Source organism: Arachis ipaensis, chromosome B9, assembly GCF_059453495.1.
Source record: "Arachis ipaensis isolate K30076 ecotype BB chromosome B9, ASM5945349v1, whole genome shotgun sequence".
NCBI classification, from domain to species: domain Eukaryota; kingdom Viridiplantae; phylum Streptophyta; class Magnoliopsida; order Fabales; family Fabaceae; genus Arachis; species Arachis ipaensis.
In genome coordinates this window covers 156,419,169-156,446,812 of record NC_142444.1, presented here as the reverse complement: position 1 = coordinate 156,446,812, position 27,644 = coordinate 156,419,169, and the positions used below count along the sequence as shown (strand labels likewise).

The window sequence follows — 27,644 nt, the reverse complement described above, 5'->3', positions numbered from 1 at the left end:
TAAGCTTTTTTTGACAAAATAGCTTAAACAATAAATGACTATATTAAAAATAACTTATAAATAAATTATTTTGTGTTTGGATTTTTAGCTCTAAAAGTGCTTATTTTATAAAAATGTTATAAAAAGTAGTAGTATTATTAGAGAAGCCATTTGTTTTAACTTATCTATAAACTCTTAAATAACTTCTTAGAAAGCTACAATTTAATTTTGAAAATTGCACCAGATATTAATACTACTATTTTTCATAAGTCATAAACTCAAAAAAGTTACTTTTAAAGCTTTTTAAACGGGCCTTAAATCGTGTCAGCTATTGGGTCGGAAGTTCTAAGTTGAGACTCTAATAAGGCTGAGGCGATTCAACATGATTCTTAGGCCAAATTAAATTCGTATGGCTTTGGACTCATTTTGTGCGAGATGTTTCTTTTCTGTAGAGTTCCTTTCATATCTTTTATTTTTACTTTTATTTTTTTAAGTTTTTTGTAATCTTTTTCTTTTTGCAAATTTATCTTTTTAGCAAAGTTGTTCTTTTCATTTCTTTTAAGAGTTTGTATACTTTGTATTTGAATTCAAAGTATTTTAATCTAGTCGAAGACAATTTATTACTTCTTTAAATTAAATGTCATTTTTTCAGCTATTTTATTTCCAAAGTTATTTTTTTTTTATATTTCAGATTTTCTTTTATTATTTTAACTAAGTAAAATAATTTTTGATGCACTTTCAAAAACTAGTATTTATAAGAAAATTTCGTTTCAAATCACTAGATATAGACCTAAATTTGTTAAAACTTTGTATAACAATAATAAAAATAATTATGATAATGACAATTGATATTTGAATAGAAAATAAAATTCATTGAAATAAAATTGACTATATATTGGAATTTGTATTTTAAATAAAAAAATTAATATTTTATGAATATAGATATATTCAAAAAGAATTATATTTTTTGTTTTTTTTTTAATTTATCTTATTAATACTACAAATAAGATATTTATAAATATATTTCGTTTGTATTGCTAACAAAATACGTGTAAAAAATTTAAAACACGTATCTCGATTACATACTATATTAATCCTTAGGTTATTGAATTATGAGATATAGTAGAAAACAAGAAATTTTTTTACCTCTTGTTGGCTTTTCCAACTATTTAAGATATCTTTTATATCATCACGTACAACATTAATCAAAAACTCAAAGCAAATTCTATGCAGTCCAGCCCAACTTAAGAGAACCTAACGTTCATGATTTCTTCCTTCCTTTTTTTTCTTTCTTTAATTCTCTCTTTCTTTTTTCCTTTTTTTTATTTTGTACCATCAATTTTACAATTGTAATTTGACAAAAATTATTTTTTTAATAAGAAAATAGAATTGGTGTTTAATTTTAATATTGACATCAAATATATTTTGTAGTATTGTAGATGTACAAAAAAATACTGACAAAACATATTAAGGACATATTGTTGCCATACATTAGAGATTTGTCGCAGCTTTATACATGTGTTGGCACTCGAGCAACACGTAGAGTATGTTGTTTTAGCTTTTTCAGAGATTCTGAGTAGCTTTATTGATGTGGCGGCACCAGAACAATACGCAAAAAGTATTGCTTCAACTTTTACAAAAATTTCGAACATGTTTTCTAGATATTTCCAACAGTTTTTACAATATGTGGAAGAAGTGTTGACAGTTGTTTGCATGCAAGAGACCGTGTCCTTTTTTGAGAACACGTGACGCAGACGTAGAAGCTCTTTAAATTAAGTTTAATTCTTCTCTTTTCTTCAACATTCATAATATGCATAGAGTAAGTAAACGAGAGAGAAAGGAAAAATAGAGTGAAGAAGATAGTTGTTGATCCTGAAAAAAATAGAGTAGAAAGAAAATCAGAAAGAAAAAAACAAATAGTGTATTTAGAGTGAATTTTATACATAAAAAAATTATAAATTTATATTTATAAAAAATGATAGGTGATTATACAATAATGAGAGAACATATTATTAATTATTTAGATCACCTTAATTATATAAGTTGATTATTTTTGTTTATTTATCGTATTTAAAGCTTTTTATTTTTAGTTAATATTATTTTTAATGTTAGCCTTGTATGATGATATAACATTATTATTTTAGTATTATATTTAGTATTATTACTTTTACTTGTATTTAACATTAGTATGTTATCTAAATTTGTAATTATTAAAATTAATAAATAATATAAATATTAAACAATGAATTTTTTTTGGATAGTATTGTTATTTTTCTGTTATAATATTATTTTATTTTATATTCGTAATTAATGAAATAAATAAATAATGGAATAAACTCAACTTTGTAGACTTTATGAATTTTTGACATCCTGTACACGTTATTGATATACACTTGCTAATTGAGGCGCTAGTTAGCACAGTAAGCAATAACGTGGCGATATGTTAGTCGCTCTACCTCAAAGTGTCCACAGTCACACATCTGCCGTACAAGATCAACTACTACACTTTTTCATTAGGCATATTGCACATCTCAAACACCTCATGTTATCTATCAACTTGGTGCACAATTATATTTTTTGTACTTTGGATATTTGCTTCTATCTGCTGAGTGACAAATTTAGAGTAAGTAAATCCAGTATGCTTGCACTCGTGAATCTCAGCCCTCTTTCGCGTAAATAGCTCATTTAATTGATAAGATGTTGCTCGGACGAGCGCCAACACAGGAATATTTCAGGCACCCTTCAACACTGAATTTATGCACTAGACAAGGTTCGTCTTCATGTGGTCCATCGATATCCCTCGTCAAATGCCAATATCCAGCTTGTAACTTTGATTGTGTCGTACCATCGGATATATGCCTTGTCTAACTCTTGTAACCTCTTGTAGTTGTTGTTGCACTCCTCCACTATCCTTGAATACCCTACGTTGACAACAAATTTTTGCAAGTACGGGGCCTTGATTGCCCTCAAGAAATTGCTACCAATATGCCTAATACAATATATCCAACATACTTTTGGAAGTTGTCAATAACCTTCACTGCGATTTACTGCTGTCCGAATTGACTCATGTCTTTAAGAGATTATACCCGCACAATCTCTTCTAACAACATGCTTACACAAATTGCTAAGAAAAAAAGTACCACGTATCAGCGGTCTTCCCCTCCAGGATGGCAAAGCAATCAACACAATGTTTTGGTTCCCTTTTCGTGCAACTGTAACTAAAAGAACACTTTTATATTTTCCGTAAATATGTGTGTCGTCAACCTGAATAAGAGGCTTGCATGCCGGAATGTTCTAATGCATGGATTAAAACTCCTTAATACGTTGAAGTATTTTGACACCGTCCGCCTCTTCATTTCCATTATACATGGGTCGTGTTTTTGTTTAGACAATTGAGATAACATCTTTTGAATCATTACTGAGAACCACGATGGGAAAATTTTGTAAGATTCTTCCTAACTATCTAAAACTTTAGGTATTGACTTATACTTTTCCAACCAAGTCTTTCGATAATTTATGGTGTAGTTGAACCTTGATTGGATTTCTGTAATTATAGATTTCACCTTCACGGATGGGTCGGTCTCAACCAATGGCCTTATAACCTCAGCAACCGTGTTTGAGTCCAACTTGAAATGATCTTCTGAAATCGTTCACATGATGCATGTGTGACTCCCGTTGTATCTTCGTATCTTCCAACAACCTTTTTTTTTGTGTGTATCAAGTGGGCTTATCCCATCGCATCCACGGCCATACGTCTTGTATTTTGCATAGAACGTATAAACATATTATAGTTGACTCCTCTAGAGATAGTATAACTCTTAATTGCCGTGACGACCACTTTTTTAGAACTGTATTCCATTTCAGTCCTGAACTCCCCGTCCTTGGATTAGCAACGCCTACAAAAAAAAAACCTGTCACTCATTGATCGATCCAAAATATAAATTAAGAAAATGTATTACTCACTCCTCACGTACCTATATTTGCATATTTGGAAAATTTCGGTGCATGTATGGCATCAAGATCCAAGCTACACATAAAATGTGGATCGTCCATTGGTTGACTAACTGCGGGAGGAACCACTACATTTTTTAATATTGTCTCACATTTCACATCACCATCCTCGTCCTTCTCACCAATTTCGTACGTAGTTTCGAAGTCTCGCTATCACTATTTCATTTCTTTGTACACTTCAACTTTATCATCTTTGAATCATGTTGAATTTCTTCTACATCTATATTTTCAAACTTGACATATAACCCAATATTTTGCTGTTGCACCTGAGTCTGCTGATGAATATGGAACATATGCTGCATATTTGCTTCATCAATAATCGGTATAATATTAAACTGTATTAGATCATCAAACACTATAACGGGATTCCGATATAGAATATTGCTCATTCTCTTTAAAATATCACTCTCTATGCTTTGACAGAGACCGTTCTATAGCTCTACGAACGTCATGGTGCATGGTACCATAAACAAAATGGATTCTCACACACAAAGCTCATCCCATCATGAATATTTCGTATAATGTCACTATTATAATACACATGTATATTTGTAGTATCCTCCATCACACCACTAACATACTAAAATAACTCTCTTATTCGCAATAAAATGTTAACGAGCTTCGCATTATATAAGAAGAGCACTGGACATTAAGGTTAAGTGTACAACATGCCCCATACGTGTTGGCTAAGATGTCACCATGTGATAATAAGAGTTCCCATTTTAGATGTACTCATCAAACAAAATTAATCCTTAAGGAACCAAAAATTTTACGATAAAGAAACCATCCGTTTTTGACAAACCAACGTTTCAAATGATCAAAATGGTGGTTTAACTAACTTAATTAAACTATAGCATATCTGGTGGATCAAAGATTACATAATTTAATTAATTAAGTGCGTGGCTGGGATTACAATCGTTTAGGCAATTGATTCTTTATTTGCTTTCTTATTAGTTCTATTTTTTACGCAATTGGTTCTTCCTACGTAATATCATTAGAAAACGATGTTCTTATATGTGGTGAATAATAATAAAATTTTAATTCACAATAATCTTGATGGCAATGCCAAAGAAATTATTATGTAGTTAGTATTTGTTGTTTTATTGTGTATGATATGGTAGATAAAAATATAAAATAAATGTGAAATGTGTGTCAATGTATATTTTGTTGCTGTTTTTTATTTTTTTTACTCCTATAAGAACTCTCTCTTCATTTATTGAGGTTAAGAACTTGCTATAACTAACTATAAAAATAATAGCAAACTATACAAAAATAATTCACATGTGAAAAAAATAAAGTTAAAACTGAGATTTCATACCACACAATGTTACATCCAAATTTAATAATAAAAATATATTGATAAAATAATTAAAAAAAAAACTGAAAGAAATATATGTAGTAAGTAATTCAAATGAAATATTATTTTAAAATGGTGGTAGATGATCAATATTTTCAGCAAATGAATCATTATATGAAAATAGTGGTGGAAGACTAATACTTTTAAATTATTACTAACTCAGTCACCAAAAAAAATTATTACCAACTTAGTTGCTGCATTTTGTGTTTGATACCAATCAATTGGGTCCAATTCGCGTCTGACCCTCTTCTGTCTCTATTTCGTGGATACCATCTCTGTGATGACTGAATTCGTGTTCGCTACACCTGAAAAGTCCATTTTGTAGGTACCATACATAAGATGAAAAGTTATTTCCAATTCGTGGGTGCTTCTTATAACTTGGTGTTGTGCATTTTGAAAAAAGTTTTAATTCATGCGTATTTAGAAAATAATAGTTTATCTGTATTTATTTCCATAAAAAAAATCCGCAACAACCACCCATTTATAATTATATTAGATAATTTTATTTTTAATAAAAACACTAATAGAAAAAAAAGGCGGTTATTTGACAAAATTAGTTTTTTCTTTAATCGTTGATCCGGAGAAGGTATATATACCTAGTTTGTTTTATAAGTCTTTCTAATACAACTATTTTCTTGTATTTAAATTAAACTAAAAGCGAAATATCCCAATAAAGTTGACTAACTGACTAGTCACCCCATTGACTCATATTACGGGAAAAAAAACTGTAAGGACAAAAAAACCCTACGAGGTTAGTTTTGTGAATAAATACAAAATGATTTTATGTTTTTTTATTTGTTTACACATCGTAATAAAATTTGATATTTTGCGTCTATTTTTTATTTTTATTTTTATTACTAATTTGAAAATATAAAAAATATATTAAGATGTAATTCTTTACAAAAAGTTTAGCCTGATTTTGAGAACATAGAAACTTTTTTATTAAAGAATTAAGTGTGTTTTTTATTTGTGTTTTTTTTATTTTATAATTTTGTGAAAAAATAAAATAATAAAAAATGAAAATTTATTTTTTATACAAAATTATAAAAATAAAAATTACTAAAATAATAATAATACAAGTAAAATACATTTTAATTTTTATATCGACCATATTATATACTAAAAATCAATTGTAAATTAGTTTTGTATAAAATAAATATTGTAATATGATTTACATTAAAAATATATAAATATAAGTTATTGATTTAGTGTTTAAATAGAAAATAATTTATTTGCTGTCAACAGCTGGCAAAGATGAAAAAGAGGGAGTATTCAATTCAATATTTTTCTCTTTACTACATTGCGCCGGCAGATCCGGGCACACCCCCTTTTATCTCCTTTGTCTCCTTTGAATCTGCAACGTGTGATGACCGATGCCAATGGTCCACCCGCAATTCATATCCATCCCCAAGGGCATTCTCGGCATTCTACATATAATCCGCGTCACTCACTTATTGTCCTGAGTCATCATCCTGTCCTAACGAATCTCCACCGTTGATCTTCGCTCCACCTCAGATCAGCACATCTCGAAACCCTAATTCCCACTCTTTCCACAGAATTTCCTTAAAATGATTAGAGCCGGGATGTCAATTTACTTTAGTTTATTACTTTATTGATACTATTATTAATTTGTAATATAGTAATTAACGTGAGAATAATGAATATAATAAATAAATTTTTATTTTTATAATAAGTAATTAATTTCTTTTAGATTAAAATTTAGGAGTCAAAACAAGAAAGAAAATCAAAATCGAAAAGAACAAATATAGAAAATAGAAAATAATTATTACATCACCATTTCAGAAAACAACGCTCTTTAAATTGCGATTCAAACCTATCCTCCGCCTTCTGAAATCAATCTCTTATTCCATTGCAGCCAGCCAGCCAGCAGAAGAACCGCCTCATAGCCGAATTGTGCAATTCAATTCAATTCTCGTTTTTTCGTTGCGTTCGTTGTGGGTTGATTGATTGATTCCGATTAGGTTATAATTAGGGCAAGGTATGGCGTCGTGTGGGTACGTGAGGTGGGAGGAAGTTTGGGTGTCGAGGGAGAAGGGAAGGAGGGAGGTGCATTACGTTCTGAGGAGAAGGGATGGGAGCTCAGATCTGGCACTTGTTGGCAAAGAGAAGAGCTTGAGGCACATGTTTTATCACTATGCGCTTCCCACCCAGAAGAAGCTTCTTGCTTCCATGGGGTCTTCTGTGTCTTTCTCCAAGCTCAAATCTCGCAAAGAAGTCGTTGATTGGTTGGATTCCCTATTCTCTGGTTCGTGCCCTAAAACTCTCTTTATCTTTCTGTTTGTCATTTTGAGCCCTTATGATAATTCACTGGTCCTTTTCAACCGGTTTTGAATTCGGGGTTGATAATTCGCTCGTTCTTGTGAAAATTATCCTCGAGTATTGAGGTTTCGCCGTTTCGGCAACACTCAGCTTTTTCCCTACTTCGAATTTTCATTTGGGTTTGCGATGAAAATTGAATTTATTGGTTTGGATACCTTGCCTTTCCAATTTTCGTCTTCCTGGGGTTTTATCTTCGCCCTAATTCTCGTGTGCTTCATGTTTTTGTCACGCTGATTTACTGTATTCTTCGATTGTTTCATTTTTTCCCTCCTTACATCCATTTTAGTTTTTGTGTTCCAACATATTATGCCACACCGCTAAAATTCATGGATTTATTTATCTACTTTTTCGATCTCTCAAGTTCTAAAAAATACCTGGCATATTCATAATTTGATATGTGATAGGTGTTATAACTCTGTTTGCCTGTGGCTTGATTCTCCCCTGATAGCCCAGGTATCCGTGTTTAACACCACTGGTTCTTCGTTTATAGAGTGTTAGTCTTGGATATTATGCTAATTTTTATTTTTTAATTTGTTTTAACTTTTCAGAATCCTCCGCAGAGAATTCAGCTCGTGCAGCTGATGCTGAAACCTTGAAGGTACTGATTATGATTTATGAAGCAGCAATAGGATTTTGGTAATTTTTTTTTTCTTCGAATGTAAGCCCTTATTTGTTATATGATCCATTTCCTTATTCAATTCTTCTGTATGTTTTCCAGGATAATCAATTGGGGAAGCTGGGCCATGGTACAAAAGAATTCTTATGGTTAGGGTCTCCTTGGACTTGCAAGAAAAGAAGAAATCACTATCAGTCATTTAAGCGAAACGGTTTTAAGATATCTGTAAGTCATCGTCATATATATATAATTTTTATTTTTTTATGCATCTCCTTCTATTCCCACACCTTATCTATATTTGACTTTTCCAACCTGCTTGTTTTGCCTGATTTCAAAATGTTTTCCAGGTTTATGATTTTGTATATGTTTTAGCAGAAGAAGGCAAACGTCTGGTTGCCTACTTGGAAGACATGTATGAGGATTCCAGAGGCAACAGGATGGTTGTGGTACGATGGTTTCACAAAATTGATGAGGTTGGTATCGATTTGCCTCATGATTTTTGTGAGAGAGAGGTTTTCTTTTCTCTTTATCTTCAAGATCTAAGTATTGAATGCATAGATGGATTGGCTTCTGTCGTTACTCCACAACATTACGAAAAGCTTCAGAGTGTTGCGAGATATACTCTCTGGGAGCCATTCATATGCAGAAAACAATTTGATAATGATGATGTTAAACCCTTCGATGTATCCCAGCTTAAGGGTTACTGGAAACAAGATATAATCAGATTCATGTGTGCGCCTTCTGAATCAAGGTCTCATGGGAGTTCTGGTCTGTCTGACAATAGTCAAGGAAACTCTGATCCAGCTGCTGAGAGTAGACCTAAGAAGAGGCGGCGCCTGACAAAAGTTGGTAGCAAAGAAGTGGCTGATTTGGCTGCTATTAAACTAGATTTGAGTAATTCTAAATCCAATACCAAAATTGGAACGGGAAAGACTTCGTTGAAGAATGTTTCTGATGACTATTTAGTTGTAGGTTCCCAAGTTGAGGTTCTCTCACAGGACAGTGGAATGAGAGGCTGTTGGTTCAGAGCCTCTATTGTTAAGATGCACAAAAATAAAGTGAAGGTTCAATATCAAGACATTCAGGATGCCGTTGATGAAACCAAGAAGCTCGAGGTATCTTAATAAGCGTCATCTTTAACCTCCCTTTATATCGATTATGAACTTGTCCAAATGTTAACATTGCTTTTTTCCTTTTTGGTTTAGGAATGGGTTTTGGCTTCCAAAATCTCAGCTCATGATGATCTGAGGCTACGGAAGTATGGAAGGAATAAGATTCGGCCAGTCCCACCACCTCATAGATTTGAAAAATCCACGGGGGTTGATGTTGGTTCCATTGTTGATGTTTGGTGGCATGACGGTTGGTGGGAAGGCATTGTTGTTAAAATAGTGTCTGAAGCTAAATATCGTGTTTATTTCCCAGGTATGACTGTTTGCTCTTCCCTTATTTTTTTCTCTGAAATTTGCTGCTAACACTTGACACCTGTTTGTGCTGTGGTGTAATTGACATTTATGTTTGTGATCTTTGCAGGGGAGAAGTTGGTGTCAATGTTTGACCTTGATAACCTACGACAGTCTCAAGAATGGATAGGGAATGAGTGGGTGAAGATGAGGGGAAGGCCTGACCTTGTGGATTCTGTATTGTCAACCTTAAAGGCAAAACAAGGTCCCTGCAAATCAAGTGAATTATCCACAGAAGATGTCATACAATCAAAGGAGGCTGATGCATGCTTGGATTCTGAAGGGGATAAAAGTAAGAAGCCTGTGTTGTTTCCAGACCTCTTGAAAGATGATATACTATCTCAATTACGGTGGTCATCTAGGAAGAGGAGACGTAGTAATGGCACCTCTTTGGGAAGCGATAAAGATAGGAGAAAGTCCCCAAACTCTCTGGAATCTGATGCTTCTGACAGTTTTGTGATTCCAGCATTTGTGAATGCTGAACATGACGACTTCACATATGGAGGGGATCCTTCTGTTTTCAACTCTTCGGTTGTCCCTTCCTTAACCAACTTAGTTATGTGTAGGTAATGTGTCTGTGTTTCTTTTACTAGGTCTAGGCTCATGGTTCTTTCTTTCTATAATTCTTTTTTTTTCCGTTCCCTAAGTTCGAATATTTAGCTCTCTTAGATGAATAATTTTCTTTTGATATTGGAGTGAACTGTGGTATCGTGGCTATGATGCCAAGTAAGTTTGGCAGATAATTTCTAGATGCAGTGGTGTAACCGCTTTAGCTTTGACGTAGGATAGTTTTTTTGTAACGGTTCTTTTCATTCTCTTAAAATGTTCTAAATGTATCGTGTAATTTAATGGAATAATGGAAATACATATACCATTTTGTACTAGCTGGAGAATATCACGAGAAGTACTTGAAAATTATGATTTACCGATTTACGTTGTTTTCTTCGATTAAGCTGAAAGGATTGAAACTATTGAAAGTGCTAGATTAATGATTAATAATGTAGTGCGGGCGTGAAAGAGGAGCTTTTCATTGATGCACGAATGACCCTATATCTTTCGGCGATATTAGGCTAACGTAAGATCATATTTAAAATGATTAATTACCTTTACAAACAGTAGCTAAACTACAACATTAACTAGGCTCATTTCATTGGGGGAGGTTGATTATAGTGTCCTATCATATATGTGTGTTTTGGACAAGCATAATGCTTTAGCCTCTATGGTCATAGTAAACCTGAAATACAAAATTGATCAACTTAAAACAACAAAACTAGAATTCCTTTGCAACCTTTGTTAGTACCTTTTTTTGTTTTGACTGGTTGTTAGTACTAGTAGTTACTAGTTGGTACATAATTTGGCCAGTCAGATGACAACAACGTGTTCCCGAAAATGACTATATTGCCACTTGCCAATCCAAATAACTTAGACTACTTGATAAATACACCAACACGACATAAACACTTGTGCTTAATCAATGTTCATAGATACGTGTAGCGTTTTCTTTCTTGTTTTTGACTACTGTATCTCTACTAGTACGAGTAACACAGAAAACTAGAGATAGAATACTCAGAAGTCAAAGTATGGTGGCCCTCAATGGAACGTTGCCCCTGCTGCCGTATGCAGGAGCCCGTTGCTTGACTTTAGTTGTACACGAGGACCTACGCTAATGGATCCAATGCTACTAATCCTATGGATAATAATAATTAGATTGTCTTAAATAATATATCTATACTCAAATTCTTCAGAGTCTTGATTTCACTCTCTTTTAATTCTTCAGCTTCACTCATGCTATTGGTTTAAGCCAAGCCAGAGTCAAACAAAGCTTTAATTTTCATTCTTGAAGCTGCGCCAACTAAGCACGCCACTTAAGTACACTTTGCATTATTGATTCATTCAATTAATCTGGTGTCTGGTTTAGGAAGCAACCATGAAAGGAATAATTAATTCTGGTAAACACAAGCACTATTAAACGTGGGGCCTTCTCCTTTACATAGTGAGTGAACAATCAACAATCTAAGTTAACTTGGTCATAATAACTTTCTTTCACACTTCACTATTGCTGTTTTATCATGATCTCTCTCCATTTTCTTGTGCCTACCAACTTCTGAATCCACTCCAAGCATCCCAAGAGATGGAATTGCTCTATCACCTTGGAGGAAGCTGTTCATAGGTCATTTTCCCTGCACATTCCACTCTTTCCAAGATGGAATTCAACCATCAAACTCGTTAACTACACACATAAAAAGGCATTTTTGGTAATGGCAGCACACCTAATTATCACAGGTATGGCTTTTGAAGATGGTTCTAAAAAGGAGCTGCATAAAGTTGGTAGAAAAATGTCAAAGCGATTCTCTCTTTCTGGGACTAGTTTGGCTTCTATGGAGTCTTTGTCCCGGCCATTAGTATGCACTATTTACCACCACTCTTTCTTGCTCATAGTTTCTGTATCAAGTATAGAACTTCATCTAGTTTCTATATTCTTGAGTCTAATTTTTTTGTTCTTATCTGAGAACAGGTCCAGGAAGTTGTTCTTTCTGCAGATATGCAATGTGAAAAGTGCCAGAAGAGGGTTTCTGACATCATTGCTAAAATGCATGGTAAGTGTTATTTTCCTCTTACTCTCTTACACAATGGACATCTATGTGTGTGGAATTATATGTTACTATGTTGCATGTGATTGTCAAATTGTTGATTCGTTTTGAAGGGCCCTAAGAACTTTTTCTTCTTACTAAGGCCATGATATACACAAACACTTTCCCTCTCTCTGATTTGCAAGAAGAGGTTAGATAGAGAAGACAATGAGAGGAATAAGAGAAGTGGTCACTCTTCTTGTCACTTCAATATGGTGAAAACAGGAATTTAAACAGTTAACTTATAAATCCAGCTGTTAAATTTTATGGTTTTGGTTTCATTAGACACTTACCTACTCAAAAAAAACATGACCCTACTATTTAAGGATATAGATTAGTGAATTCTTCTATTTGATGAATTTTGAAACACAAGTGTGATGCAAAATGTTATGATGGTTCAGCAGAGACAGAGTCCGTGGAGGTGGATGTGTTAGAGAAGAAGGTGACACTCACATTTAGGTTGTTACCAACTGTTGGTAAAGTAATCACAGAAGCACAGCAAATTACTCCCATTAACAGGAACAATCTCCCTAAAGTTGCCATTATTAAACGGATATTCCGCTCTTCCCATGGTTAAGTACACCACTCACAAGTCACAAAGGAGAAAAAAGGATCCAGATTCACATGTGTATAAGATTCTCTAGACTGATTTTACAGTGTATAGTAGAAAGCTTTTTGTGTGTTCTTTATTGAATTTGCTTTTTCTCTGAAGAGACATTAAAAGGAATTCATTGTGTTTTGTGTTAAACAGGAAATTCGGACCACACAATGCATAGCCAAGCAATGTCATTCATTGCCTTTATTCGATTTTATTGTACCTTGGTCTGCTCAACTCAAATTGTAATGGTGAACTGAATTTTATGTGCAAGGTGTTAATGTTAATTTTAAGACTGATTTTTATTACAATATTAGAAAATGATAATGATTAGATAAAAGAAAACTAAGAGAAAACGATTTTGCTTTACCTTATGGCATTGCAAGTCGTGGGCATCAAGGGATGCTTCCCCTTAATTAAGCGTCAAGTTGAGAAGATAGAATGACTTGATAAATAAATAAACAAGTTCTTGTTCCTCTTAGCTTGCTTTCTTACCCCAACAAACAGAATCAGATTCGAAAATGAAGGAGGCAAAATAATATTATATGTTTTAGAATTTTGAGTACTTTATTAGAAAACGTGTCAGTTGGTCCACATACACTCATTATTCTCAGAGTGCACAATTTTCATCTTATCCAAAAATAAAGCTCCATCATCGTTGGTTCTTTCAAATTCCAACTATTTTCTGCAAGCATATATTCTCTTCCTCTAAAGAGATCAATCTCCAGCACTATTTATAGATTGTAGTGAAGTTCCTTTACTTTTTCTGCGCCCTTCGAAAAATTTTAGTACTGTTGCACGATGATGATGATTCTCAAAATTGATTGACTGCATGCACGTATTAAACTTGAAGGAATTAAAAATGGAGTTCACAAATTTTCGTTACTGATGAATTATATAATAAACAATTATTTTTGAGGTGTATGGAATTTAATTCTAATGCATTATCAATCTCAAATACCGTTTAAACAGTAATTTAAAGTTGTTTAACAGTTTCGGATTGCAATATTTAAAATGTAATGATGTGACTTTTTGATAATGTGCCTAATAGTCCTTTTAATTTTAAATAAGAGTAATAACACAAAATGTATTTTTATTTCAAACATATAAAAGAATAAAAAATATCCATAACTTTATTGGTTTAGAAATTAGAAAAAAAATTAGGAAAAATATAAAGTAATAAAATTATAAACTATAATAATAATAATAATAAATTGTTTTATTTAGCAATTGATTGAATCATTGGGTGTGGGCACGCTTAAGAAGGAAGGAGGCACGTGCGATGATCGGCGAATATGATCCTCAATAATTTGGTTCTGTTGTATGTATTGTAGCTGGCCTTCTGAATCTGATCCAATACCATTGCTCCGCGCGTGCTGCAACCGTACGATCTATTCTCTCCCATTCAACCTTCCTTCATATTCAACCATAACACCTCAAAACCCTAACCCTAACCCTAATCCCAATCATGGTAACCGATTCCCACGACTCTCGTCGCAAGCATCGCCGATCCTCCTCTCCGGAAGACGCCGATAGATCCTCGAAGCGCCACAAGCACCGCCACCATAGCCACCGCCATCGCCACTCCACCAAGAAACGCGATGAAGACACCGAATACGATCGCGGAACTCTTGCTAGGATTCCTTCTCCAGCTCCTGTTTCTAACTCTGCTCCGTATAGCTCTCTCCCTGACGACGACGTCGAGGAGGGAGAGATTCTCGAAGAAGGTGAGATTGGAAAAAAGCAGACAGAATCTGATGCAGAGCCTGGTGAAATTGAGCTGTCAGGAAATCGAGATTCTCGATCCGATAACAAAATTCCGGTATGATACAATCGAATTGTTCTTCGTTTATCTATTTATTTTTTTAATTCGGCTTTATTTTCTTTTAATATTGTGGTGAAATCTGTTTGGTTGCCGAGAAAGCAGAGGCCAGAGGAATGGATTTAAAAGACGTCTTACTATTGTAATTGTGTTGTTTTGATTGACGAAACCAGGATGTGTTCATATCTTCTTTAACCTTCTGAGATTTATCTTAGTATAAGTAGGTGTTTTAGGCGTCTCTGTTCTCCTCGGTGACCAAACAGAGCACTATGTTTCCTTTTTTGGATTGTATAATCAATTTTTTCATTCGTGGCGTGAGAGCTTGTTAGAGTACCTTGTCAGTGTTTCATAGATATGTAAGAACCTGCTTGCACTACACGAACATGAGTGAATTGGAAAAGAAGTCTCTCTAGGCGTTTCAGTGAAGACTGGTGGCTTACAGTTAATTTGTAAGAGCTGGTTACGTTTTTTTTTTTTTAAATAATTATTATTATACTTCATTTTTTGCCCATGGACCAAGTTAAAAGGATTGTTCAATTTCTTTAGCATCGCTTTAAGTAGACATTTGCATTCAATTTCTTGTTTGTGATGGGCAGGGACCTGTCACAAAAAATTCAAAAACTGGAAAGGAGGACAGAAGTCATGGTAAATATGTTAGTCCTGCATTGGATACTGCAGACAAGCACCCTGGACTTCATGATGACTATGGTTCTCCTAACCAGTCAAGCCCTGAGCTGAAAGGTGGAAAGAATGCTAGAGATACTAAAGATGGTTTGGGTAATGGGTATTTGAACCCTAAATCATCCAAAGAAGATAAGAAGCAGAATGAGGGCCCTGGACAATTGAGAGGAAATGAGAAACTAAAAGGTGACTATGAAGAGAAAGAGATACAGGCAAATGGAATAAAACATAATTACCATACAAATTCATCATCTGATAGTGAAGGTGAAAAATATAGAATGTTAAGAAGTTCTCCTTCTCATGATAGATGTAGAAGTCGATCAAGATCAAGTGGTCATCCTAGGGACAGATCTCGTTCTCGTAGTATAGCAGATGAATATGCTCATTCCAAGAAAAGGCACTCTAGGGATCAAGGGTCCCTTCATCATAGTGGCAGAGATAAGACTGACTATGAGCATGATGAGGAAGGAATGAGAGCACGTGGAAGGGAGCATGGTCGTGGCAATGCAGACTTGTTGGTAGATGACAGGAGGGGACGTAGTTCCAGGTATCGTAGTCGAGAGTCCCAGGATCGCAGTAGGGACAGTCATGTGGATAGGGATTTATACAGGGAAAAGAAACGAGACGAAGCAAGCAGGAATAGGGAGGTTGATTGGGTGCGTAAAACAGAAAAGGAACGTGAAAGGAGCTATGAGAGGGATAGAAGGGACACAATAAAAGACAGAAGTAGGGAAAGGGAGGAGGATAGGGATAGGAGACGAGAAAAGGAGAGAGGCTGGAGCAGGGAAACAGATTTTGAGAGGGATAGAAGAAGGGGAAAGGAAAGGGACAGGAGTAGGGATAATACAAGGGGTGGTGAGAGAGGAAGAGATTGGGATAGTGAAAGGGATGATAAGAATCGGGAAAGAGATCACATTAAGGAGAGGGAGAGGCGAGATGATAGATATAGGCACACTGATAAAGACACCGCATATAATAAGGATAAGCATTTGCGTCATGAGGATGGTGAAGACATTCGAGACAGATATAGAAAACATTCAAGACACGAAGAAACTGAATATCATCGGGAGAGAAACAGGAATTCTGATTCTGTAAAATTTTATAATTCTGCAAGAAGTGCCATGGAAGAGAATGAAAGCAAGCTAGAAAGGTATTTCACTACCTATAATTTTTTGTTGCTATCATAATTTTCTTCCATTCATACAATACTCTCTCTGGAATAGCACAGTATCTATTTATTTATTTTTAATTATTTTGTCTATGTTGATTGTAGAGGTGAGGCTGAACAAGATTACTTAGATGAGGATACTCTGCAATTACCAGAGCAAGAAGAGGAAGATCTGAATAGGATTAAGGAGGAAAGTAGACGGAGAAGGGAAGCAATAATGGAGAAATACAAGAAGCAGCATCAGCAAGCAGAACAGGCAGCTGAAAATGAAGGAAAAGGTATTGTTCTTCTCCCCTCTTTTCCTTCTGTGTGTTTCAAAGTGATAGGATGATAACAAATTAGAAAGTAGCAGCTATTTACCATACAATGATTTTCGGCCACTACTACAAGTTGTAGTTCTTTACACAATGATCTTCCTAATATAGTTATAACCTCTAAAATTTTTCCATGAATATGTTAATTTTCACTATTTTGGCTCCATTAGTGCCATGTAATCTTCGCTTCTTAAAGTATGAGGGGTTGTCATTGGTTCTAAAGCCCTCCACTTTTTCTTAAATTGAGCTGGACTTGGTAAGGATATGCATTTAAGTTTCCTATGCTACCTGTTATCTATTTGTTAATCCGTGTTTACTGTATTTTGTGAGTTGTTTGATTTGTTGTTCATGAAACATTCATTTTTCTTTTTGATAAACCCCTATCATTACCCTTTTTCTGAATCATTGTTTTTTGCATCTCTTGAAATTCAAATGTTCTCAGTTTAGACATATGCTTGATTTCATTTCTATGTAATAATGTAGACTTCTTGCAAACCATTATTGCTATGTTTTCTTTACCGTGAGAGTGAGTTCTGAAGTTAAAAAGGAGGAATGATAGGCTTGGAAATTGGATTAATTACAAAGTAATGGCTTTTTTGTTTTTCCATCACTGTCACCATTATTTGGACTATCTTTAGTAATTTCATGATGCACTATTTTTAGACAAGGAATCCGTGGACATTCCTACTGATGTTCCTGAAGCACATGATGGCAAGAATGATGGTATTGATGATGTAGAAACATCATTTGCTGTTGGGAAATCTACTCCTGAAAATTTGAATGGTGCTTCTAAGAAGATATCTGGTGCTGGTGGCCTGGGTGAGGGTACTCCTAAGGTTTGTCCTTAAATTTGTTTACATTTTTAATATTAATTAATCTGATTTTTTTTCATACTTCTATTTATTGGGTTTTGAAATATTTTTTCTGATCTTTACAGAGTGAAAGATCAGACGACATGTTTTGTGATGATATATTTGGTGAGACACCAACTGGAGTTCGGAAATCAGTAAGTTTTGCATAACCGATTCTAAGTTTAATTGGAGGGAATTTTGTGTTGACTTGTTCCATGTGTTACTAACCTCAGAAATATATGACATGGGTTCTGATTCTGGGTGATTCACTTATTTAAAATGTTCTATAAACCTTTTATCTTTCATCTTTCATCTTTCATCTTTCTTGCAATAATAGTTCTCACCTGCCTCTGTTCTCTGCCTACTCTAAAGATTTTGTTTTAGTTCCCGCATGTCTTTTCACACACACACACACACACACACACACACACACACACACACACACACACGTACTCACTATGACATATCTCCCAATCTATGTTGCTTTTAGTGCAAGAACAGGTGAATTTCCTTTGTGGATAACCACCTTTTGTATTTATTCCTGAATCCTGATTGTAATTGCTAACTAATACATAATTTTTTATTTTGGTATTCTTTGATGTTCATTGTTCTTCCATATATCATACTTCTACATCTATAACTGATATAGTGATTTTCCACCTTTCTTTTAGGGAAAAGGGGATGGTATACTGATTGAGAGGGTTGGCCTACATGACAATTGGGATGACGCAGAGGGGTATTACAGTAAGTAATTGATTATTGTTTCAATCTATTTCAGTTCTCTTTTGATTGATGTGTTAAGGCTCGAGTACTTGACCCGAAATTTGTGCCTTGTTTTTCTTAAAAACATGATTAGATTAGATGGTGATGCAACTTCCTTTATTGGGAAGAATTATTGTTAAATGTGTTCTTTCAAGTTTGATGCTTTTCCACCAAAATGAAGTGTGCTGGTTCTGTTGTGAAACCTGTCAAAATGTTGTGGAAAATCTTTTGGGCAGCCAAATTTCTGCTGGATTTGGTTGCCTGTTATTGCATGCAATGTCTCCAAATACACCTATTCTCCTGTTCATAGTGTTGTGATATTGCTGTGTAGGCTATCGTTTTGGTGAAATACTTGATGGCCGATACGAAGTCACTGCTGCACATGGGAGGGGTGTTTTTTCAACAGTGGTTCGGGCAAAGAATCTCAAGACTGGTAATGGTGAGCCAGATGAAGTTGCTATAAAAATCATTCGTAATAATGACACCATGTGCGTTATCTTCTTCTACTGGTTATTTGAATTGTACCTTTTGCTTTCTGTTAGTGTTGTGTTTACTCACTGTTACTCATCTCTAATATGGTATAGGTACAAGGCTGGTATGGATGAGTTGGTCATACTGAAGAAATTAGTAGGTGCAGATCCAGATGATAAGCGTCATTGTGTTCGTTTCCTTTCAAGTTTTAAGTACAGGAATCACCTTTGTTTAGTTTTTGAATCTCTTAATATGAATCTGCGTGAAGTATTAAAGAAGTTTGGTCGCAATATTGGCCTTAGGCTAACAGCTGTGAGAGCATATGCAAAGCAACTATTTATTGCCCTGAAGCATCTTCGGAACTGTGGTGTTCTTCATTGTGATATAAAGCCTGATAATATGTTGGTATGCCAAAAATAATTTTGTTTAAATGTTTCTTTTCCGGATGCTAGTTGTATTTGTTTGCAAGAAGTAATATGTTGTCTTCTAACCTTTTGTGTTCTTATGGTACAAAAAAAGGTGAACGAGGCTAAAAATGTCTTGAAGCTTTGCGACTTTGGTAATGCTATGTTTGCTGGTAAGAATGAAGTCACACCATATCTTGTCAGTCGGTTTTATCGGGCCCCTGAAATAAGTAAGTTCCATTCATTTACTTATGAGATTCTTAATCACTAATCTCGGGAAATATCCTATGGTTGCCAACTCTTGGGCTTTTGGATTTTTATTTATTTATTTCTTCTCCTGCAGTTCTTGGCTTGCAATATGATCATCCGTTGGATATTTGGTCAGTAGGCTGTTGTTTGTATGAGCTCTATACAGGGAAAGTTCTTTTTCCAGGTCTTACAAACAATGACATGCTTAGGCTTCACATGGAATTAAAGGGTCCTTTTCCAAAGAAGATGCTGCGTAAGGTATATACTGTTAAATTTTTTTTTGGGTTTAGTACTAGGGTTTAGCAACCATTTGAGCGCTGAGTAAAAATTGTTCTTTACTGTTTGATTCAGGGTTCTTATATATATAGATTGCCTGTGGTGAATGTTTTCATTGTTTGCAATTGAGAAATTAGTTATTCATTTTTCTTTTACTCATTTTATCACCATAGGACGAATTGTGGTCCCCACTATGAGAGTGAGTGGCACTCCTATCTCTACTTTCTAATTAGATCTAAGGTATTTTCTGGACCTTGCAGGGAGCATTCACTGACCAACATTTTGATCAGGACCTGACTTTTCTTGCTACTGAAGAGGATCCTGTGACAAAAAAGGTTAGACTTCTATTGTATTTTGAAGTTTTTTTTTTTTTTACTATGATTCGAAGTTTTCCTAAGAGCTTAAATATTGATGGTAATATTATTTGTTAGACGATAAAGCGGATGATTCTCAACATAAAACCAAAAGATATTGGAACAATCATCACAGGCTCTCCTGGAGAGGATCCAAAGATGTTAGCCAACTTCAAGGATCTCATGGATAAAATTTTTATCTTGGACCCAGACAAGAGGTTGACGGTATCACAAGCACTGAACCACCCGTTTATCACTGGCAAGTGAACAGTGTGCTGCTTTTGACTCCCCGAAGTGATGTTCACTGATATTTGTACATAGTGATCTGATTTAATTCACATTGGGGTTCTAATCATTTGGCATTATTTATCTGTTCCGTACTGACCAAGGAGTGTCATCACGAATATTGGCTTTTTGAAGTGAAAAGAGTGATATCTGGTCAGGCGTACACTATACTGGCGGTTCTTTCACTGGAATGTACTGTTTCCTATTGTAAGACAACTAGCCAATGGCAGTTCCCCCCTTCTTGTGTGGCCATTATGAAATTTAATCTGTTAGTTTTTCATAGTATAGTTGTATTTGGACTTCAAACGTTTGTTGCAATTAATTGCGTAGAAAATTTTATTACAGCGAATTCAATTTTTCGCGATAGTAAACTTGTGCTTCTATGATCCTTTGCAGAAGTTGGCCTTGTTTCTTTCTTTGGACACTCTTTTTTCTCATTTATATTACTTCTACTAACCTTGCATAACTGTTGTAATCTGGATGATTTATATCATTTGCATGTAATATCTTCTGATCCTCCATAGTTTCTAGTTATCATTGCCAGTATAAATGTCTTTACAATTTCATAGAACCTCTTTGGATTCTGGAGATTCTAATTTAATTTCTCATCCAGGAGGCCTATCAGTGGTCTGAGGCATCCCTCCCGTGCCTAGATGCTTAAAGGGAACCCAGGAGAAGGTACCTTGGTTTGTTTATTGGGAGATTAATTTCACCTCTCTAGAATAGATTGTTATTTCTATTATAATTTATTATCAGCTTCAATGGAATAGCATGAATGATTGTTTTGGTTCTGAGGAACATCAATGGTTTTAGTTGCCTATAAGCACATTGAAACATGTGATTTTATTTCGTTTTGAAAATATAGGTATGTTAATGAGGGGAAGGGGAGTGGTTAGTGTTGCATCTTCATCCATTAAAGTGATGCAGGTTCCATTAAACCAAATGCCTAAATACCACACCCTTTCACATAATTGTAAGACTCTTAAGTGACAGAATAACTTCCTTTATTTTCCGCCTCTTTGATCTTCCAAGTTTCAGCCATTAGCTACGCACAATTTTAGTTCTTGAATTTTACTCGATCATCTCTTTCAATCTACTACCTTGTATTCTTTTCTGAGATTTTGTTAAATGCATATCCTAATGAAATTGTCTTGCATCTTATCCATGATGGCTTATCCATGATGGCTGCTCATTTTGTTGGAGGAATTTTCACTGGAGATGTTTGGCTGTGTTCTTGAAGCAAATTCATATATCTGTGAGTAATTGATCCAGGACTCTTGTGTGGGTTTGATTTTTCTTCTAATTTCACTAAATATTCATTGTTTGATTTCCTTTGTCTTTTTAGGTGCTGTGTCTTGGTCCTTCAATTTTGTAAGTATATTTAAGTCCAATTCCTTTATGATCTATGTCGGCAGTGATGAGATTGATGGGTCTTCTGGTTTCCAGTTCCGTATGATGAATACTCTCTATCCTTGATTCTCATTTTGGAAGTTAATATTTCATGTGCTTGCAATTGCACTTAGGTTTGTTAAGGTGGATGTTGGTGGTATTTAATAGCATTTTCAGTAAAGTTTTTCTGTGGGTGTGTTGTTTGTTCTTGCTTAGTATGGTGTTTTTGGGCTTGCCTTTTGCCTTTTCTCGTCTATGCTGTCCTAAGCCCCTAACAATAACTTCACGTCAGATCAGTCTCATTATTTAAGTATAATTTGGAAATAGGGATTTCCTTTTTCTATATGGTATGTTGTAATCTTCGTTTTTTAATGATGTTTTTGTAAGGGGTAGAGTGATGTCATGTCTTATAATTATTGTGATGTTACATGTTATCTATCAAGAACCTATTTCATCTCAAATATTTTGTAGGGACTAAGCTAATGTCGTGTATCCTTGAAAAACAAAAATACATGTTTATTTGAGGCCAATAATTTCGCTGCCATCTTAGTTCCTTTCATAAAGTGACTCTGTTGTCTCTTCCAGATCAATGAGTCACTTCCCACTGACATCTTTGCTTATGGAGTATTTTTGTGATGTTATGTCTTATAATTATTGTGATGTTACATGTTATCTATCAAGAACCTATTTCATCTCAAATATTTTGTAGGGACTAAGCTAATGTCGTGTATCCTTAAAAAACAAAAATACATGTTTATTTGAGGCCAATAATTTGGCTGCCATCTTAGTTCCTTTCATAAAGTGACTCTGTTGTCTCTTCCAGATCAATGAGTCACTTCCCACTGACATCTTTGCTTATGGAGTATGCTATGCTGTATGTTAGAAAATAATTTTAGGCATAAAAAAGTTTGTGTATTAACTTAACACTGGAGCCAAGGGGGGCTATGAATATGGTTTGCTATAATCCTTTTGTTATGATGGCTTGTTTCTGACTATGAAATTCCATAGAAATGATCCTATTATGTGATTTACTTCCACAAGGCGTAAAAGGTCAGGTTAGTCAACATTGAAACGAGAATGTATTGGTGGGTTTAAAAGTTTGAGGACATTAAACTGTTAAAAACAAGAATTAGATCCGGGTAAATTATGAAAGGTTTCATTATTAATGGTGGAGAGTCACTTAAGTACTTTGATGGATATATCATTTCATGAGTTATGGAAGGTCGAGAATCTGGTAGTGGAAGTGGAGGGAAGAATAATAAGCATGATTACAGTCTGTTGTATCAATAATTCATGCTGGCAAAAGTAAATTTTGTACCAATGGATATGCTACTTTGATGTTTCTTGTGATATTTAATTCTGGCTGCCTGGGTTGCTTTTTTTGGTCATTCTGGATGCCTGTGTTTAACTTTTAACATTCATTTATGGTGCTTTTGTTCTACTTTAGTGTTTCTGGATTAACTATTAAGGTTGACCTGCGCTGCTGACCCAACTTCCATTTTCATCAAATGCTAAATGCCTGGCGTCCCATCCTAGTTACTATGTCTTGCAGTGTGGATAATGTACGGCTTAGGCATATTTGTGGGGTTTGGGCAGTCAGTGAATGGATCGGAAGTTTCATACGAAACGTAAACTTTGCAGGTATAAAATAAATAGAGGGGCTTTTGTGTCAATACAGGGATTGGGACACTATAATAATTTATATAAAATATTTTACAAGAAAAGAACATATACGTTATTAGTGTATAGAAATAATCTAAAATAGGATAAATTTCTTGGATACCCTTGACAGTTTAACCGATCCTTGGAAATATGTCCTGATTATTTAGTTATTTTTAATCACGGGTTAACTTTGTTTTATTATTATTATTATTATTATTATTATTATTATTATTGGAAAAATGGAAGTAACGGACATTGCTTAATCTAAGCTAAGAATTGTTAGTTTGTTACAATGTATTAGTAATTTAGTTTCTTTCAACTTTCTCGAGTATCAGTGAAATCATCGATAAAACAAATAATATAAGTTAGTATAACGCATTGTAAATTTCTGAATTATATTGTTGAAAGTTGAAACTATTAATAATCGAAACTTGTTTGGGAATGTTACTTCGTAAAATAATGCGCTAAATCTAATGGAAGAAAAGGGGCAGAATTCCTAATAAAAAAACGGGGAGTGATAGGTAAACAATGACCATTTTGAACAAAATGAATAATTACCAATCAAATAAAAAAATATTACATTTTAATTTAATGCTAATTAAATTTAAGATTAATTTACTCTTTTAATCCTATTAATTTACATTGTTCATACATTGTTTAAAAATATCGTTGGTTACCTATCCTTTTCCTAAAAAACATTAGTAGTCACCAGATGCCCTATATTCTAATTTCAATATATTACCTAAAGAGCACGTGATGGCAGTACCATGAAATAGAAGGTTGTGCGTGTTGCAAAATTTGACCAAAATGCATGAACTCTCAAAAGATTGCAAGACTATTTGACGACATATTCATTTGTTTAACGGAAAAGATTTATATCCTTACATTTTCGGGGGAGAGTAAAGGGTCTAGGATAGCAATTTCCTTTATTATACTCTTAAAATGTTAAAATTCCATTCAAAATATGTTTATTTTAATTGAAGTTAGTTTCTCTTTAGTGAAGGAGCAGCGGACCGTACGATTGTCGTGATCTGCTTCTCATGATTGATCGAATAGTCAATAAATTGAATTTTGTAGATGACCTCTCCATTTCTCTCTTCACCTTTTCTTTTTGTTTGATTGGTTCATATAATCTAATTCTGCAATTTGGCTCACACCTCTCTCAGAATGTGACAACCGATCGAATGATACTTGAAAATTGAAATGTTCACACCTTGACACTTCACTCACGCACTAACCGCGTTTAGTACTTAGTAGCTGTCTCTTGTCATATTACACTTTGAGCCTTGCCTATTAAGAAAACTCTTACATCTCGAAACACCCATTACCATTACTATATATTGGAATAATTAATTGTAAACATATATAAACACTTTGTCTCAAGCTTATTATTCACATTATTTTCAGCACCATCAGAGCCGTCACGTTCCCGTATCATATGGGTAAGAAACTGGATGCTCTGTTAGGTAGAAACTTTAAGGCTTCAAAGTTTACGGCAACCGTTAATCTTGCCTTATCTCGCCTCGCTATCCTAAAAAACAAGCGCCATGCACATCTCAAACTAGCCCGTTCTGACGTTCATCAACTTCTCCAACTTGGTCACCATGATCGCGCTCTCCTCCGAGTAAGATATAGTTTAATGCTATATATCATTTGTTTTGTCTTAGTTATGGGTTTCGGGAAACTGATGGGTTGCTATTGACACAGGCTGAGCATGTGATCAAGGAGCAGAATATGCTGGATGTATATGACAAGATTGAAGGATACTGCAACCTCTTGTTTGAGAGGGTCCACCTCATTGCACAAGAGAGGTTCGTTTACTTTATGTTATTTAGTATTTTATCATCCTGCTGCTTATGATTGATTGAAAGCCTTTTTTCATTCTTATTTTGAATTGATGAGTTTTCGGTGTTCTTCTTGTTGTAGAGAATGTCCTGAGGAACTAAAAGAGGCTGCATCAGGATTACTCTACATGGCTTCAAGGTGTGGAGATTTACCAGAGATTCTAGAGATTCGTGCAATGTTGACATCAAGATTTGGGAAGGAGTTTGCTGCTCGTGCTGTTGAGTTAAGAAATAACTGTGGTGTTGATCCTCAGGTGTGTCAATATATATTGAGAGTCAATATGTTAATCGTGGTTCTGTCACTTCGATCAGTATCTACTAATCATTATTTTTTCGTTCCAACTTTTTTTTTTACCCCCGCAAAAGATTATAACTTTTGTGATCCTTTTAATTTGCTTCAAGTTGATACAAAAGCTTTCCACAAGGATGCCAAGCTTGGAAAGCAGAACGAAGGTACTCAAAGATATTGCTTCTGAGAACAACATTATTCTACTGATTGAAGAAGTTTCTTCTGTTACAATTGAGGTATAGTAAGTGCATATAAGAGCTAAAGCAACAAATACGCATTCTTTTTTCTTTCTTTTTTTTTCTTTTTTTTTTCACACTCTGTGTTAATCAAATTCTTACAGAGAGAGCCTGATGTGATCAAATGCAGGAACAAGTCAATGTTGCAAAACAAAATCAGCAGGAGACTAGGCTAAAAGAAGAGAACCTCCACAATTTGCTTAGTAAAGAAAAAGATGAGGAGTCAATTGATTCCTTTAAGGCTATGAAGAAGTATAAGGATGTAGCTGATGCTGCAAAAGCTGCTTTTGAATCAGCAGCACAAGCAGCCGCTGCTGCAAGAGCTGCTCTGGAACTCTCACAATCCAGTCCTCACGGTCCTGATGATGATCATAATAGTCCAAGCCCCGGACCAAGAAAATTCTTGGATGAACAAGATTCTGATTTTGTGGAAGTTGTCCCTCGGCTGGAAGACTCAGCTGATGAGATTCCAAAGGGGGAGTCCGTGTCATTGGTTGCAGAAACTGAGGCTGATTCACTTGTGAAGGAACTAGAATTTGATGAGAGTGATGATGAGGCTGATAATAAAGACAAGAGTAATCAAACTTCTAAGCAGACACCAAGAGTATCAAATGATGTTCCAGAATCCAAGATGCATAGCAAACCTCATTTGGATTTGGAGAAGAGGCCGTTTTCAGTGAGAACTAGACATGGTTACTGAGGAAGAATGAGTGTACGCGTATGCATAATGAGACTTTTCTTATGAGATTTGAGTTATGCAGATAGTTTGGGATAAGTGTGTTGATTGGTTGAACCAGTTACGTTTATTTCACAAGTTGAGCAAGGAAAAATTGTCTGTTTGGATTTTGTGTATCTAAACTATTGATTTGATATAGTAGGAGGCATTCTCAAGGCTCGGACATAGGAAACAGAGAAGTTCCAGTTGATTCATTTAACAGAAAAAAAAAAGTGTGTTGTATTTGGCCACTAATATATTTATGATTGCAAAAATCTATGAATAGCAGAAGTATCCAATCACACTTCATCGTAGACAACTATATTAGATTGAACCAAATATAGATATTAACAACTTATCCTACTTTTATTATTATGTCATTAAAATTTCTTAATCATTTTTGTATAGTTATTCATTTTTTGTTGATTAAAGAATCCTGATCATCTTTAAAGGTATTTTTTTCCTTTGCAAAATGTTATTTTGATGAGCTAAATATGGGGTTTCTACAACCTAAAAAGATTTAGAATTGCTTAGATTTAGTTTTACTTCTTGGAACATGTTCCTAATCAGTAGATTTAGATCTGATTTCAAGTTTAAAAGTTTTTTGGTAAGATTTATAATATAATAACGCTTTGTGACCTTGATTATTAGGATAATGTACGTTGCACAACGTGACCAATATCAGATTCCTAAGAAATACTACATAAGCTATGTATGTGTCTGTGTGTTGATCTCTCCTCTCCATAAATAAACTTTTTAATGTCCCAAAACTTGTGCACTGAAACGCTGATATAAAGATATACCAAAACTTTATAGTGATAAAAAAAAAAGGAGAAAGTATCAATTAGCGTATTAGTTAGCTATAAAAACATTATGGTGAATAAT

General features: G+C 34.5%; 4 protein-coding genes across 11 annotated transcripts; all 4 read left to right on the top strand.

Annotated features, from left to right (window-relative positions):
- Positions 1–7,075: 7,075 nt before the first annotated feature.
- LOC107618069 (Agenet and bromo-adjacent homology (BAH) domain-containing protein) lies at positions 7,076–10,647 on the top strand. The gene is made up of 6 exons (XM_016320001.3): positions 7,076–7,613; positions 8,236–8,285; positions 8,406–8,528; positions 8,651–9,418; positions 9,509–9,725; positions 9,834–10,647. Exons 1-6 carry the CDS (start codon positions 7,349–7,351, stop codon positions 10,331–10,333), a joined length of 1,923 nt encoding a protein of 640 aa, XP_016175487.1. The 5' UTR covers positions 7,076–7,348; the 3' UTR covers positions 10,334–10,647.
- A 1,109-nt stretch (positions 10,648–11,756) lies between these two features.
- On the top strand, positions 11,757–13,296 carry LOC107616729 (uncharacterized). 3 transcript variants are annotated; one of them, XR_015899845.1, is made up of 4 exons: positions 11,759–12,165; positions 12,279–12,360; positions 12,795–13,051; positions 13,145–13,296. XR_015899845.1 is itself a non-coding variant. In XM_088499708.1 (3 exons), the coding sequence occupies exons 1-3, from the start codon at positions 12,022–12,024 to the stop codon at positions 12,968–12,970; spliced, it is 399 nt and encodes a 132-aa protein (XP_088355834.1). In that variant the 5' UTR covers positions 11,757–12,021; the 3' UTR covers positions 12,971–13,296. The 3 variants fall into 3 exon arrangements, 2 of the variants coding, with proteins under 2 accessions (XP_088355834.1, XP_088355833.1); XM_088499708.1 differs by having other exon boundaries at positions 11,757–12,165; positions 12,798–13,296; XM_088499707.1 differs by having other exon boundaries at positions 12,795–13,296.
- A 934-nt stretch (positions 13,297–14,230) lies between these two features.
- LOC107616562 (Protein kinase superfamily protein) lies at positions 14,231–22,474 on the top strand. 3 transcript variants are annotated; one of them, XR_015899957.1, is made up of 15 exons: positions 14,231–14,810; positions 15,407–16,641; positions 16,765–16,937; positions 17,637–17,809; positions 17,911–17,979; positions 18,496–18,568; positions 18,918–19,074; positions 19,171–19,462; positions 19,577–19,691; positions 19,805–19,968; positions 20,247–20,321; positions 20,418–20,831; positions 21,238–21,302; positions 21,490–21,879; positions 21,970–22,474. XR_015899957.1 is itself a non-coding variant. In XM_088500022.1 (13 exons), the coding sequence occupies exons 1-13, from the start codon at positions 14,457–14,459 to the stop codon at positions 20,604–20,606; spliced, it is 2,979 nt and encodes a 992-aa protein (XP_088356148.1). In that variant the 5' UTR covers positions 14,231–14,456; the 3' UTR covers positions 20,607–21,022. The 3 variants fall into 3 exon arrangements, 2 of the variants coding, with proteins under 2 accessions (XP_088356148.1, XP_088356147.1); XM_088500022.1 differs by lacking the exons at positions 21,238–21,302; positions 21,490–21,879; positions 21,970–22,474 and having other exon boundaries at positions 19,171–19,269; positions 19,360–19,462; positions 20,418–21,022; XM_088500021.1 differs by lacking the exons at positions 21,238–21,302; positions 21,490–21,879; positions 21,970–22,474 and having other exon boundaries at positions 20,418–21,022.
- Positions 21,741–27,059, top strand: LOC107616180 (uncharacterized). Of its 4 annotated transcripts, none has more exons than XM_088500024.1 (8): positions 21,741–21,879; positions 21,970–21,995; positions 23,566–23,654; positions 25,083–25,299; positions 25,383–25,486; positions 25,602–25,773; positions 25,922–26,044; positions 26,175–27,059. In XM_088500024.1, the coding sequence occupies exons 3-8, from the start codon at positions 23,617–23,619 to the stop codon at positions 26,742–26,744; spliced, it is 1,224 nt and encodes a 407-aa protein (XP_088356150.1). In that variant the 5' UTR covers positions 21,741–21,879; positions 21,970–21,995; positions 23,566–23,616; the 3' UTR covers positions 26,745–27,059. The 4 variants fall into 4 exon arrangements, with proteins under 4 accessions (XP_088356150.1, XP_020966689.1, XP_088356151.1 ...); XM_021111030.2 differs by having other exon boundaries at positions 23,550–23,654; XM_088500023.1 differs by having other exon boundaries at positions 21,769–21,879; positions 23,461–23,654.
- The last annotated feature ends 585 nt before the right edge of the window (positions 27,060–27,644 follow it).